The 15,828-nt window shown below is 40.2% G+C and overlaps 1 protein-coding gene and 1 long non-coding RNA gene across 6 annotated transcripts in view; one reads left to right on the top strand and one right to left on the bottom strand.

The window, feature by feature from the left end:
* LOC146496096 (uncharacterized) overlaps nt 1-15,828 on the bottom strand; it is a 236,414-nt gene that overhangs the window by 178,462 nt on the left and 42,124 nt on the right. The gene's annotated exons all lie outside the window — the stretch shown is intronic.
* dtnbb (dystrobrevin, beta b) overlaps nt 28-15,828 on the top strand; it is a 37,983-nt gene continuing 22,182 nt past the window's right edge. For 3 of the 5 annotated variants that reach the window (XM_085142815.1, XM_085142817.1, XM_085142819.1), the window contains exons 1-10: nt 28-239; nt 2,472-2,517; nt 4,450-4,517; nt 4,729-4,809; nt 4,927-5,140; nt 10,650-10,735; nt 10,994-11,148; nt 11,248-11,353; nt 11,970-12,136; nt 15,704-15,828. In XM_085142815.1, coding sequence (XP_084998941.1) covers nt 4,451-4,517; nt 4,729-4,809; nt 4,927-5,140; nt 10,650-10,735; nt 10,994-11,148; nt 11,248-11,353; nt 11,970-12,136; nt 15,704-15,828 — 1,001 coding nt within the window. In that variant the 5' untranslated portion in view covers nt 28-239; nt 2,472-2,517; nt 4,450. The remainder of the gene's footprint in view (nt 240-2,471; nt 2,518-4,449; nt 4,518-4,728; nt 4,810-4,926; nt 5,141-10,649; nt 10,736-10,993; nt 11,149-11,247; nt 11,354-11,969; nt 12,137-15,703) is intronic. The other 2 variants (XM_085142816.1, XM_085142818.1) reach the window with 2 other exon arrangements.

Below are 15,828 nucleotides of genomic sequence, written 5' to 3' on the forward strand. Positions count from 1 at the left end.
TGGTCGCGCATGGCATCTTCGTGCCTGCTTGTATCTACTGTCCTCTGCCGCTGGGTCGCTGACGATGCCGAGCGGAGCAGGGCGCCTCTACGTTTCTGTGTGCGGCTACAACCGCAGTTGCGAAGACTGAAGTCGGATGAGACGGGAGAGGGGCTTGAAAAACGACGATGGATGGTCCGAGCTGTTTCTCATCGCCCGGACAGCTTTAACATCAGGGGAAACGCGTGGATTTATTAAAGGTGAGAAGTGGGGCTGTCCAGCACGGAGGAAATGTCCCCCTTATTCGCCCATAGCCACTTACATCCTCCCTATCTGATGCTGCTGCTGCTGCCACCGATGATGATGATGCTCTAAACGCAACCTGCGCGATTTTCCTCCGGTAAAGGCCAATTCCCCGCCATGTATCTTACTTGGCTGTGGAGACACCAGTAGGATTTGAAGAAATGCAGAATTGTCATTGTTTGTTAACCAAAAAAATACAAATTAAAAAAATAAAAAACAAATGTATGGACATCACGACACACATTCCCCACTGCGGAAATAAGGTAAATAGGCGGTTAAATCAGCAACATGGCTGCGTTGGTGCTCTGCCGTCGCTTTAGAAGTGATTTTTAAGTGTTGCGGTGCTGCTCAGCGTTAGAATTAAGGCTCATAGAAAGGGAGAAGTGAATGATATCAGCGGCGGAGAGATACTGCAGTAACCGAGTCCTTATGTTGACTCGCGTCAAAGGATGTTGTCATTACCTTGGAGCTGAAGGTGCGGTTACAGTAAAATGCACCTTTCCAGGCCTGTGATGATTACTACACAGTCTGACTTCACTGCAAGCATCTGACATCCAAATTATTACGAGCTTGTGATTGTTTATGGGGAAATGAATAAATGGCACTAGCCAGAAATCCCATTGATCGGGACCGGTGAAACAGTGATCACACCGACTGTGATCTGAATGTGCTGAATTTATTTTGGCATGAATTATTAAAAACTTCTATCAAATAATCAACTTAACCGTTAAACTGTCATCTGCTTACAGGCTCTGGTTACACGTCTGTGAACACGAACTGCCAGTGTGCAACCCTTGTTGCATACTCATGAATTTCAGCAGTTACCTCATAGGGGGAATTTATTTACAATGAACCATTGTGATATTTTGCTGACATGTCTCTGCTGGGTCTTCCACTGCATAACAAATGTTTTTTAACCATTTCGCCAAAGGGCAGTCGTGCCTCTTTGACATATCTGCTCTAAAAATGCCCCCAAAGCTCTTTTTTCTCTATTTAGAATCACAATTATGATATATAATTGGTCTGACTTTATCCAAACTACCATGCTGTGCCAGCTCCAAAGACATGGGATGGTGTTTATAAGCACGGAAGCTGATTTTTGACTATTGCACAGAGTGGTTTATTGCTGCTTGTGAAACGAGTGGTTGTTGTCAAAGAGCTAAAGATGAGTCATTCAGTTGCTCAAAAAAATTAATTATTTGGAAAAAATCTGACATTTTGTTTGGTTTTTCAAGCAAACATCGAATTCCCACAACTGGATTTTCTGCTTTACTCAACCCGCTGTTTAGGAAGTGGGAGGTTTTGCTTGTTAGAAAGCCAGGCTGTAGTTAAAGATATCACCCAAAGCCGTCGTATGGCAAAAATATTGATTGAACATTTGAGAAAAATATCGGCAGATTGTTTGATGTTGAGAATAGTCTTTAGATGTGGCTCTTATTATATTAATATCTATTATTTAAAACTTAATTTCAATGAAACGTCCCCTTTAAAAATCTTTGCTGGCTCTTGTAAGCAGCACAGAGAAATGTTCAAGACAAGGGAGAGGTGCGAGTTTGTGACTGGAAATAGGCTCTGTCATAACACTAGAGATCAGTCTGTCTAAAACAAGGTTGGATAGAAGTGAAAGCAAAATAAAAAAAAAGGGGGGGGGGGCTTCTTGTCTACACACTTCGAACCTTGGCTTCTACGGTTTGCTGATCAGCTGAACGCCCTCAATTCACCATGAGAACAAGCAAGTAATCTAAACATGTTTGGGATACTCTTGAGTCCTTGGTCCCAGGGACACCCAGTGCTAATGGCTTATTGGCTATCCCTAATGTGCTCTGTGTCCGTCATCATTAAGTGGTTCCTTTGCAGCTCAGTCGGTGTCATTAGCCCACAGGATGCAGTCACTGCTGAGCGGGATGTCATAGAGAATTATCATTTGCACAGACCACAGGCACTGGAGTGCTCCCTAGCTGGCTCACCAGTATCTCTACAGGAGGCGATGGAGGGGGGGTTAAGAAAAGCACAAAGTGAGAGTTAATAAGTCCTTGAAGGAGGTAGACAAGGGAGGTGTTAATTACTTATTTAAAAGTCTACTACATTTTGTCAGCGTGGAATAGCTCATCTCGCGTAGTAATGGTAGTGTCGAGTCAATATCAAGACACCCTCGCTGATCTTTTTCAATTTGTTTTTTTTTTTCACAGGGTCAACGTTTAAGGCTTCACTTTGTTGACATACAGTGTGCGGCAGGTAAGTACTTTTAAAATCAGTGTGATATAATATGTCACATGTAAAGCATGTCATATAAGCGCTTGGTAAGCAGGAAAGGATACGGTGTCCATGTGCAAATTGTCTTCACGGTAAATTATTTTTGTCAGATAAGAAAACAAGTCCAAAAGAATTGGTGGTAATGGTAAATTAAATTGTCCTGTGTTTGAGAGAAGTGACACTGTAAAGAAGTGACTGGAATCACAACATTAAAAGCCATGGAGATGCTTTTGAAAAATAGTACAGAGAAAGAAGTGAATGAAGTAATGAAACCTGTGTTGTTTCAAAGGGGGCTTTTCTTTCCCTGCTGAGCTGAGAAGAAAACATACAGCAGCAGTGAATCCTGTTTGAAAATGCACAACAGAGTCAACGGTGAAGTTGAATCAGGCAGCAACAGTTAAAGCTGTTCAATAGGCATCTCTTCTTTGGTATCAGATAATTATTTGGGGTCATTGAGAAATATTTTTAATCTTATTTACGTGCTCATGAGTTTAGAGCTAAATAGATTTTGTCATCATATTTTAGAAGATTTGTAGAGATTGCAATTTCCTTGGCTTCTTGAGATTTTCTTTCTAAGAACTGCAATAGACAGCATACTTTTCTTTAATGCGAAATTCATTTTCACTAGTAAAGAATTGATAAGATTGAATAATTTTGCCAAACTACAGTAAGTTACACTTACTCTTTCATTGCTCATACCGAGGCTGATACTGGTAGCTTTAGCCATTTGCCTTTGCTGCCTTTAAAATATCCATGTTCAGCTCGGTGAGGGGGATTTAAGTGTCTTATTAAAATTGTTGTTCCATTTTGTGGCGATTTATTTTGCCAAGGCTTGTGTCTTCACCCAATAAGATGCTAGCATATGACTGTTTGCCTATGCCATTGTGGTCTGGCCCATAATAAGCCATATATGTACATGAGGCTGACTGGCTGGTCACCTGTCTGGGCAAAGAACACTGGAAATCAGCTGATTCTGGTCTCTTGTTGGTCAGTTGGCGCATCTCTAGTTATTTCCACTTCCCCCAAGAGTTAGATCGCGTATAACATTCTCGCATTGGTAAGCTAGTATAGCCAGAAACTGGTAAAACTGTCTATGCAGAAATACTGGAATACTATATATAAATATCCCTTATGTAACCCACCCTAAACTACAACCTACTCTGGTAATTATGTGAGTTTTAGAAGCTGGAGAGCAAACAATTTCTACATTTTCAAATCTTTATACTAAGCTAAGCTATTTGGCACCTGATTGTAGCTTCATATTAAACCTACAAATGTGAAAGGATATATTTTTTTACTTTTCCTTATATACCTTATATACCATCATTCGGACAGTGTTAAACTCTTCTTTTTAATAAAAGTCACAGTTCAGACACGGCTATTCTTTTACCAAGCACACTCTCGGTATAATGTATATATAATTTCTTTTCAGTTCTCTGTCCCTTCTCGGTAATAGGGAATGGACTAGTAATAAACAAGTCAAATTTCAAAGCAAAATCATCTATATAGTTGACCAAGGTAATATTGATGACTAACGCTGTGCTTTGTGCAGAGAGTATATTGCAAACTTCCTGCTGGTACAGCCGTATTCAAGGGTTCATCTGAGTGTTTCAATAATTCATTATAGCCACATAATGGATCACTTACTGTGTGTCCTCCACTGGTAAATGTAATTTAGACTTGAACACCAGATCCTTTTCTATCCCGTTTTATCCACAAAAATCATCTGTCCTGTATATATCTGCATTTTCTTTAGTTGTATGCAAGACGTGTAGTTCATTCAAATCCTTCTTAGTCCTATCTCTATGACTTCTGACACTGAAATGAGTTGTGTGTTGCATGTATTACTATGCTGCTGTGCAGTAAGCACAGTAAGAGTAAGTGCTGCATGCACTGGTGTTTGATGTGCCACAGAATGATCGAGGAAGGCAGTAAACGAGGCAAGGCCATGGTGGAGAAGAGACAGCTCTTCATGGAAATGAGTGAGTGGAGTCGACTGCGAGAGATGTCTTTTCACTATCTCATGTAATGCACAAACATGCATGGTCCCTCGCGTGTAATTCCTCCCACACAGAGCGTATCATTGATTAAATAAACATTCAAAAAGCTTTAAGTGATATTTTTACTTTGGTATCAGATTACATTTGTCAGGTTTAGATGATTTTTTGAGACTGCGTTTCTCTTATTTTTCAGGAGCTCAAAACTTTGATGTCATCAGACTGTCAACTTATAGGACTGCCTGCAAACTTCGGTTTGTGCAGAAGAGATGTAACCGTAAGAAAAAAATGTCACCTCTTTTCAGCCGTTATAACACCAGCAGAAACATTTGTTTGAACATGAATGCAGACTTGATTGATTGTATTCTGTCTGTTTGCCAATCCCCCCTCACAGTTCATCTGGTGGATGTCTGGAACATGATCGAAGCCTTTCGTGACAACGGGCTCAACACATTGGACCACAATGCTGAAATCAATGTGTCACGACTGGAGACTATTCTGTCTTCCATTTACTACCAGCTCAACAAGCGGCTGCCCACCACCCACCAGATCAATGTGGAACAGTCCATTGGGCTCCTGCTCAACTTCATGGTGGCCACATATGATAGGTATGGAATAGGTGCACAACACAGAGAAGTACTACAGTCTAGTCTGTAGGTGGTGTTGTTTGGATACAAACAACAAAAGAGTAAAGGCACAGCTCTTATTTAGGATCTTTTAAAGATAATATTTACCAGAGGGTGGCACATTGGAGCAATGGTTAGCACTGTTGCTTCACAGCAAGATGGATCATGGTTTGAATCTGCTGGCTAATAGCAAATTCAAGATAAGTGTAACTGCAGGACTGCAAGAAAATTTACTGTATGCAGTAAAAAAAAAATTCAACAGAACAACAAGCAAAGATGAATCCAACATGAGTTTTGCAATAAACTGTAAATAGTTTTTATAAATAGGTTAAAAAGACCAAAAGTGGCTACAGATTACTGGATCAAGTCCACTAATATAAAACATGTGGAAACCTCACATTGTCACAAAAGAGGAGCTGAAGCCATCAACTATTTGACATTGTTGCTTCAAATCAGTTTTTAAGTAATAATCAATTTTTATAAAATGCATTGCTTAAAAAAAAGAAGCTTTTTCTTATTTGAAATAAGTGTAAATGATGATCTATACAGTACTGTGGAAAAGTCTTGAGCCACTCGTCGCTCTCATTTCTTTAGTTGAATTTACCAAAAATTCCAAAGAGAAAACAGTTTGACAGGAAGAAAATAGTATTTTTGCACCGACAAGGCGATTCCCAAAGAGCTGTTAGCTGAAAACCTGGCATATCTCATACAGGAGGGAACAAAAAGACCCACCACCGGTATGATAGCACTAAATCAGCTCTAGAAAATATAACTATTTATCAACAAAACACAGGACAGGTGCAGACAACGCAGACTTCACAAGGGGACACGGCTGACAGGGAAGACAGATGACTAAACATAGATACAGAACAAAACTTTAAGAATTAGGAATCACAAAGATACAGACTTGGCACTGACTGAGGAGACACAGGGAACATGGAGCACAGGAGGAGCACAGGAACAGAAACCAAGAAACTAGAAATGATAAATGATGAAATCAAAGACTATATAATAATTGAAAATACAAAACACTGCGTCACTGACCCAGGACCGTGACATAAACTTTGTCACCTGCTATCATTCTGTTATCAGTCTGCTATTGAATGGGTCAAGCTGGCAATTACGTACATTACCAAGTGTTTTTCCAGTGTTGGATTTAGTGTAAACTTGTTCAGCTAACATTATCTCAGGATGGTCATGCAGTTGAGTAGTATTCCCAGGGTATTTTCATTTATTATTTATCTATTTATTTTCATTCTTTTAACAAAAAATATTGATATTTCACGTCGCTGGGTTAATACAGTATCACCATGCAAAAAATCACAATACTGTGCTGGTTCGATTTTTTTTCCCACCACCCCAAATATCAGCAATTGAAGTTCAAGAGAAGAAGTGACAGTTCTAAAAATGATCTACAGCAGATCAATGGTGTCGAAAGTCATCCCCTTAATAAAAGAAGAAACTAGTAAAAAAAATCCATCAAAAACCTTACACAGGACCCGAGAGATACACTAGAGCCTGCAGATAATCCACTGTTTGCTAAAGCCTCAAAAGAAATGGTAGGTTGGCTGTCAAGGAAGGGAAACTAGGATAAAAGACTGAGGTGTGCCAAATTACACAAGAACCGGAATGAAAATCAGTGGCATCAGGTCTTGGATTCATATGATTAGTATATACGGAGGAGGTCAGGTACAAAAGTATCTGCAGCTATCTGTAAAACACAGTACAGACTCTGTCATGGTTTGGGTTTGCATTTCAGTCAGTGGTTTTGGGGGATCTTATCAAAATTGATGGAATTATGAACGTAGAAAAGTACCATCAGCTTTTGATTCACCATGCAATACCATCTAAAATAATCTGATTAGCAACAACTTCATTTTTCAGCATGACAATGATCCCAACCTTGCCACTGCAGTAAAAGCATACCTGGATAGAAAAACAGTGGAAAACGATCAGTCATTTGGAGTGGCCTCCCCAGAGCCCAAACCTCAACAGAATTAAACAAAAGGGAGCCAACATCCAAAGAAGAACTTAACTTTGAATGTCCTTCGGGAAGTGGGAAGAGAAATATTCCTGACGACTACTTAAAGAAATGGCAAGTAAGAGCAGGTTGTGTTGACGAATTTAGGTGGTTAAATTAAATACTGACTTTCAAGCTCACTAATAAACAGTGTTGGGACTAACGCGTTATTAAGTAAGGCGTTACAGTAACTACGTTATTATTGTGGTAACGAGCACGGTAACTAGTTATTATGCCAAAATCAGGAACGCGTTAGTCGTTACTGGGATTTAGATAGGGTCGTTACTCGTTACTTCGTGTGGTGGCATCGCGGAGCTTCCACAGATTCTGTAACATTAGCAAGTGGTGGAGGCCAGCAGGTGAATGAGGGAAAGGGGACGCAGAAGGAAAAGAGACCCGAGGCAGCCGCCGGTCCAAGTGTGAACTTCAGGTAAGAAGTTATGACCTGCAGTCTATCTGGGTCAGATATAAACCAAGTTTAGGTGGAGTTTATTTTCGTTATTCTGACTTTTTCCGTACTGCGTACTAGCTAGCATGACGGAGTTTCTATACAGCTGGGTGGGTGCTATGAAGTTAATGATGTTGAACTTTATTTTGTCCATAAGTTATTAGAATTGCCAACCGTCTCTGAATACCCGTCTGGTATTCAGAGAAAATATTACGCGTTTCTTATTGAGGTGAAAAGGAACAGTTTGTCCCGGACTTCAGCTACAATGAAAAAGACACAAAGCTGGAGTTATTCTGTGTCTTTGCTGCACAGCTGCCTCTTCTTCTTTCATTCTCCCACCTCCCTCTCCCGTTTCTACTTCAATCATGAAAACTGATCAATGATCAGCTGATCGGCTCTCTTGCTTGTTTATCGCCCACTTTGCGCCAGAAAGAGGAAACCAGCCGATGTCGCGTTAAACAACAGCAGCACGTTTAAACTTGATCAGCAGTTGTTAGAATTTATTTAATATTAATTTCTAGTATCAGCTGATGTTTGCTGGAGCCACAGCTGCAAAAAAGCTGCTGGTCATGATGTCGGTTTGGTTATCTGGTGAGAGGGAAACATGAAGATGAAACCAGGAGATGTCCTTACTGAATCATCAGAGCTGAACAGGTGATGGAGAAACAGGTTTACCTTTTAGGTGACATGAATGAGTTGAAGGGAAGTTATGAACTGTTTCTGAGAGACAGATAACCCCAGGATCCTTTTTTAGGTAGCTGACAGCTGGTAACTGTGCAGGTGCGGATCTAGCAAAGTTTTGCCAGGGGGGCCAGGTTGGGCATTAACAGGGAGAGGGGGGCACAAAGAAATACTTTTCTTTCTTATTCTCATTTAAAATCTAGCTTTTAAAAAAGAATTATCTGAATCTTACAACAAAGGATTGATAGATTGATGCATATATACCATCAAAACAGTGTACATCACTGTCACAATAGCGTTTGTTTTCATTCAAAGGCTTTATGATCTTTCCTATAATGGTGGGCCAGTCTCTAGTCAAAATGCCCAGGCCGATTTTTTTGTCCCAGTCCAGCCCTGTATGCAGCTAATCTGCAGTCTGGTGTTACCTACATCTTCCTATTCAGAAGGCAGAATTTCCGAGTTCTGAGTACAATCGAAATCACCACGACTGCAGTTTTTGTGTTGGATGTAAAAGGCACACATGACGCTGTGACGTAGGCTAGAATCATGGCAGCAGTCAATGACGGTCCAGGCGTGGGATTTCTCTCGTGGAAATATGCACATTATCTTTTCCTTTCTATTGGTAGGTGGCACAGTGCACTTGTGGCAAGTAAGCAAGCTAGAAGTCTGGCAAAGTTGTGGAAGCAACACATTAACAAGAGAATTCTGAGTAAAACCAAAGTTACTTTCCATAGTAACTAGTTACTTTGAAAGTAACGAGTAACTTGAAGTAACTGAGTTACTTTTGATAGAAGTAACTAGTAATGTAACTAAGTTACTATTTTAAAGTAACTTACCCAACACTGCTAATAAATCAGTAATTTCGGGACCTTTTTTTCATCTTCCTAGAAAAACATATAGAAATCGGAGGTGGCTCTGGACTTTTGCACAATGCTCTTTTTGAACCTTTTTTTAATCAAGTGCGGTTTTAAAATTCCAACCCATAAATCTTCACAAGTCCATATTTCTGACTCTGTGATTTGTCACACTAACAGAAAGACTGCCACCTCCCAAAAATTTGTTTGCGCACTTCCAAGTGTTCTCCTTCTGGTTTGTGTTGTGTTATATGTGATTAAAAAGACCAGGGGAGAACATTTCCTGTAGCTGCTTAACTTTCAGGATGTTAAATAGACACTTATACATGGCTGAGTTATTTCCAAACATAATCAAAATACAGTAAAACCATTACTGGCACTTAGACGGTCCATGGATCTTGTTTTCAGAAATCCCAGAAATACAGATTGGTGCAGAGGACAGAGTATCAATGACCCAGCAATCGATGAAGAATGTAAAATGTTATTAACTTCTAGTAGGTTCAAAATCAGGATTTTAGGTAAGTATGGGTCAGGATAACAAATAGACTCTAAGCTAGCTAATAATTAAGATTTTACAAGCATATTTACTTTTATTAAAGGACCCTGTCTATGTACATTTAACTAACTGAAATATTAAACCGCTCATCAATCAAAAATGTTGACATATAAGCTACCCTGTACCGGTCGACAAAGTCTGGTAACCCTGGAGATGTTTTACGGTACGTCCCTCCTCTTAATATCCACTCAGTGCTTCCTGAATCAGGGAGGTTTATTATTGACCATAAAGCACTCTCTCATTATTGTACCTCGTGTACTCAAATTGATTGGCTGCTTGCCCTCTCCATTCAGGGATCCATTCAATTGGTTTACTTTTATCTGTAAAGCCATTCTGGTCCCACTCTGTTATTATTCATGCTCCCGTATCTCTGTGAAACTTTTGGAAACGACTTGCTGCAATCACAGGAAGCAGTTTTGCTATCTGTCCCTCAGGTCCAAACTGAATTAGGCAGGAGAGCTTTCATCCACTCTGTTACTTCTGCTCAGAAGCAAGAGCTAAATGAATCTCAGACGAAACAAGCTGGTCTCGCTAGGCAAGTTAAAACGATTTATAAGAAGAATAGAAACCTAATAAAGCAGGTGAATAATCATTTGTACGTCCACGATCAACCGTAGTTTAAGGTTTAGTTAAAGATTCTTCACATTTTGTATGCTAAAGGATGCAAAATCAACACTGCAGTCATATTTTTCAATTTTATTTTTGTTCGTACACCTGAATGTTAGTTTTTCCTCTTAAATGACAAAATTTCAGGTTAAATTAAAAAAAAGAACCATGAAAAGCATTAAAAGCATAAATTCCTAGTACTATAGGAGCAGAATTAATAAACAAATGTATATTTTATTCATTTTGAATTCAACTTTCTGCTTCTTGGAATGCTTTCTTTTTATTTCCTAGTATTCACTGTACTGATAACAACTTTCCACTTGCAGTGAAAGCCATGGGAAGTTGACAGTTTTCTCAATGAAAGCCATGCTGGCAACAATGTGTGGAGGGAAGATTGTTGACAAACTACGCTGTAAGTACAATTTTGACTGCTTTTTTTAAAAGCTGATGTTTTGGTTAATTACATATGCCAGGGTCTGCATGTAGTTACTCAAGTTAAACACACGGGGGCACTGCTGCAACATATATACAGTATTCATTTATTTTAAATGCATTAAGTTAATGCTGAGTCTGTGTACCTAGGATCAATAGTTTCCATTCACATAAATGTCAAGTGCTGGTTTGCATCCTGTTTTTGCTCAAAAGTAAAATGTGACATTTGCTTTCTCAGATATTTTCTCGCAGATCTCCGACTCCAGTGGCGTCATGGTGTTTGCAAAGTTTGATCAGTTCCTTCGGGAGGTGCTGAAACTCCCCACAGCCGTGTTCGAGGGCCCATCATTCGGCTACACGGAGCACTCAGTGCGGACGTGCTTCCCTCAGCAGGTAGGAAGAGAATATTGAATTAGTTTTCTCCTTTACTTTTTTTAAAGTCTTCAGTGCTTTACACTTGTTCAACGCATGAATGTGTGTGTTTGTATCTAGAAGAAGATCATGCTGAACACATTTTTGGATGTGTTGATGGCAGATCCTCCCCCGCAGTGTCTTGTGTGGCTGCCGCTCATGCACCGACTTGCTAATGTTGAAAATGGTAAGTTTTCCCAAACCAAATTGAATACTGAGAAGAGATGCTTGAGAAAGGAATAATAGTTCACTATTTTTAGACATTTTCTCTCATGGTAACATTTTATAAAGTGAGTGAAATATCATGAAAAACCAACAAGGAAATCTTGTTATAAGAAAAGCCAGAAGAAATCATGAAACCAGTCTTGGCTTGGCTCCAAGACCAAAATCAAGACCATGACAACAAATTGTGTAAATAAATTCTAAATGTACTTTCCCGTCGCTTATTTCTCCAAATGAATAAAAATATTTTCTCTCTACATTTCATATGCTAATGAGGGGGCGGGAGTGGGGGGGGGGGGCTGTCTTAAAGATGTGTCATAGTGTCAACTTTCTAGCTATTGGTTGTTACAGAAGTGGTGGAGTCAACTCAGAAGATCATTTTTAATTGTCCTTTATCTGTAAAGCATTGACTAATTTGTCAAGTAAATATAGTGGAGTATAAGGTAACATAAAATTGACATACGTAAAGTATCGGAATCTTTTTATTATTTAAAACAAACCAAATACAGAAGTAGCTCTGAGATTAGTGACATCACCACTCTGACAGGAAAGTGTCTTTGTTTTCATGTTTATCCACTCAGTCTTCCATCCGGTGGAATGTTCTTATTGCCGGAGTGAGAGCATGATGGGTTTCCGGTATCGGTGCCAACAGTGCCATGGCTACCAGCTCTGTCAAAGCTGCTTCTGGCGTGGCCATGCTAATGGTCCCCATAGCAACCAGCACCAGATGAAGGAGCACTCGTCTTGGGTAAGGGGAAAAGGCTCTGATTATTTCTCAGTCTTACATTATGCTTTTCCCATTTCCATACAATTGAAAAGTCAATATCTCTTCGGTCTCATCTTGACTGATTTTATGACATAGCAACCATGTACCCACATTTCTCGTCCTTTCAGACAAATTCAGCAGGGATTTAATGGGGTTTTACTCATCTTGGCAAATAAAATTGTATTGACTGAATTTACTGTGTTGCTGCATTCCCCCAAAGCTCAATCATTATGTTATAAATTGAAACATGGGAAGTCTGAACCCATTTCGCATACCACTTGGATTTTACACAGAGAAGAATGACTGCTCTTGTAGCCTGAGGACTGGAATGACATGAAAAACAAATATGATATAAAATGATATAAAAAAAAGAAAGAAAATTATAACATGGGGTCGGTGCATGCATCTGTTTGGGATGTTGTCCTGCTTCCCTGATAAATTGGTATGATTTGTACGCACACCAGTGAAATTATTTGCTGGATGCCATTTGGATGCTTTTTCCGTTCACCTCGGTCCTGATTACCTGCCAGTATTACTGGCTATGTGACAGAAAAAAATGGACGCTCATTTTTCAATTGCTTTCTATCTGCCTCCAAGTGCAGTAAATTTATTTTTCCTACTTTTATTTGTTTGTTAAATTACAAGTGTGAGATTGTACAGGCAAGGACATGCATTTTTATTCCTGCACCACATCTTACTACGTTGTGCTAACATTAAGGTTTGTAGCAAGAAAGAGGAGTGCTGTTTACTACAGCTCTGCACGTCGCCCCGATTTTCAAGAACAAGGTTGATGTGCAGAGCTGTAGTAGCTACAGAAAGATGTGTTTAATCAGTCACACTGTGAAGATATGGGAAAGAACTTGAACTGTATCATTTTTATGTGCATAAAAACGAAATACCATTTCTGCTTGCCCTAGGGAAAATAAACATTTAGCTCAACATATGAGGACCATAATAAACAATAATAAATTAAATAAACATTGGTACTTAAAAAATATCTGGATCATATAAAACATGGTTAAGAAGCATTTAGAATAAAATCATTATAGCAGAATAAAATGCTTCTTTACCTTCTTCCTGACTGCAGGTGAGAAAACAGGCTGCGAGATAGATGGCAGGGATCATTTATGATGCTGTCACCTGCTGTTTTCACAATCCTGTTCAGTTTGTGTCTTTACTCAGACCTGCTGTTTCCAAACCAGCAAGTGATGCAGGACATGATTATGCTCTCGGTGGTGCCTCTGTAATAGACTGTCAGGGGTGGAGTGGTGAGGTCCTGCTTCAGGTTCAATGTTTTCATGTTACAGAGGAGATGGAGACAATGTTTTACTTCCTTAATGAGGGCTGTGGTGTTGTCGCTGGAGTTCAAACCTTCCTTCAGATACACTTCCTAATACTTGGTGCACTTTGCCTGCTCTACTACAGATCCACTGATGGTCAGCGGTGGGACACAACTGGAGGTTGTCCTCCTGACATCCATGATCATGTCCTTAGTTTTGTCTGTGTTCAGAGTGCTGAGTGTTATCTGGTAGAGTGGGGTCATTAAGACCTGATTGCACAGTGGGTTTATAGCCGTCTGCTGTCTGGAACGCAGCCACAAGCGCTGCGTGTCCTTGTTGTTTGTAAAATGATTTGACAGTTTTTCACATAATGCCTGTTTTCAGTTGCTTCTTCGTATGCTATAGGCTGAGCTGTTTCCAGATGATAACTCTGATCCTCTGAATAGACCTCAGTTGTCAGCTGTGGCTTGTCACCAAGTGTCTTGACAGTTCTGATGACAGTCACATCGTCTGTGCATTTGTTTACAAATTCAGTGACAGCATCTGTGTATTCCTAGAGGTCTATACAACTCCCTTGATGTAGCTGTGTCTCTAAAAGTCCACCGTGTGCACTCAAAGCTGTCCTGCAAGGATGTATTAGCCTCATGAGGCCGCTTTCTGATATCTGACTTGCTGGAGGCATTTGGCTCAGTCTGGGCCTGCATTCAGGTGTCAACGTGACAGTCAAGTGATCAGAGCTACCAGTGAAAGAGTTGGTGAAGGTAGTTTAAGAAGAGAGCTGAAAATTAGTGAGCAGCAGTACAGCTTCATGCCAGGAAAGAGCGCTACAGATGCAGTGTTTGACAGTGCTGATGGAGAAGTATAGAGAAGGTCAGAATGTGTTGTAATGTGTCTTTATGGCTCTAGTAAAATCACATGATAGGATGCCAAGAGAGGAGCTGTAGTACTGCACAAGGACGTTAGAAGTAACAGAGAAGTATTTGATGGTGGTGCAGAACATGAGGGCAGCAACAATAGTGAGGTGTGCATGAGGAGTGACAAGGTGGGGGTGGGATTACATCATGGATCAGCTCTAAGACCCTTCTTGTTTGCAGTGGTGATGGACAGGCTGACAGATGAGGTCAGGCAGGAATCTCCAAGGACTATGATGCTTGCAAATGTCATTGTGATCTGTAGTAAGAGTAGGAAGCAGGTGGAAGAGAGCCTGCAGAGATGGAGTCATGATTAGAGGGGAAGGTGAAGTTGAAAGAAGCAGTGAAGGTGCATGAATATAAATACCTGTGGTTAACCATCCAAAGCAATGGACAGTGCACAAGAGAGGTGAGTGGAGATGAGCGTCCGGGGTGATTTGTGACAGAAGGATAGCAACAAAAGTGAAAAGAAAAGTTTATAAGTTGAGACATTTGGTCAAAAAAAAAAAAAGACATGAGGCAAAGTAGAGGGTAGCTTAAGGTGCTAAGATTTTCAATGGGAGTAATCAGTAGGGACAGGATTAGAAATGAGTACATCAGAGGGACAGCTCAGGATAAGCACTTTGAAGGCAAAGTTAGAGAGGCACTGAGATGGTTTGGACATTTGGAGAAGAGTGATAGTGAATATATTGGACAAGGGATGTTGAACACGGAGGTGCCAGCCAGGTGGAAAAAAGGAACACCAAAGGATGTAGTGAAGGAGGACATGCAGAGGATTAGTGAGGGCCGAAGAGGATGCTAGGGACAGGATGAGATGAAGGCAAATGATCTGTTGTGGTGACCACCTTGTACCGCACTAAAATATGTTAAAAGATGCTCTAACCTGCCAGTATGAGAAAATCTAATTAAAAAAATCATATGATATGAGTGACTTCAGTTAAGTTAAAGTATCACTCATCGGAAACATTAGGGATAGTACTGTATACTTTTCCCATATAATTCAGAATTTCCTAAAGAGTGAAATACGAGTGCTGGAAATCATGCTAAACCATTGGTCAGGGTAGCCAAACCTAAATGTGTTTGTTATATTTTGAAGCTTCTTCCCTTATTTCTCCTGAATGAAGCATTGCTGTCAAGCTTCACTGCGGTTTTTCAGCCATTTGGATTAAAGAATCCACCAAACCTGCTCAATAGAAGCTTTTACTGAGTATGCAACAAGTACTTCTCATCCCCACTTTTCCCACAGTAAACAACGTCTTGACCTAGTTACTGTATGTAAATGACTTCTAACAGCGTAAAACTGTTTTCACTCCGATACACAGCTAACCGGTACATTGTTTGTCTTGCCTAACTCACAGAAGTCTCCGGCTAAAAAGCTGAGCCATGCCATCAGTAAATCGCTAGGCTGCGTCCCCATCGGAGAGCCGCCACATCCCGTATTCCCCGAGCAGGCCGAGAGACCACAGGAGCTCACCCACACTGT

This window comes from Neolamprologus multifasciatus, chromosome 19 (assembly GCF_963576455.1).
Source record: "Neolamprologus multifasciatus chromosome 19, fNeoMul1.2, whole genome shotgun sequence".
In the NCBI taxonomy this organism is placed as follows: domain Eukaryota; kingdom Metazoa; phylum Chordata; class Actinopteri; order Cichliformes; family Cichlidae; genus Neolamprologus; species Neolamprologus multifasciatus.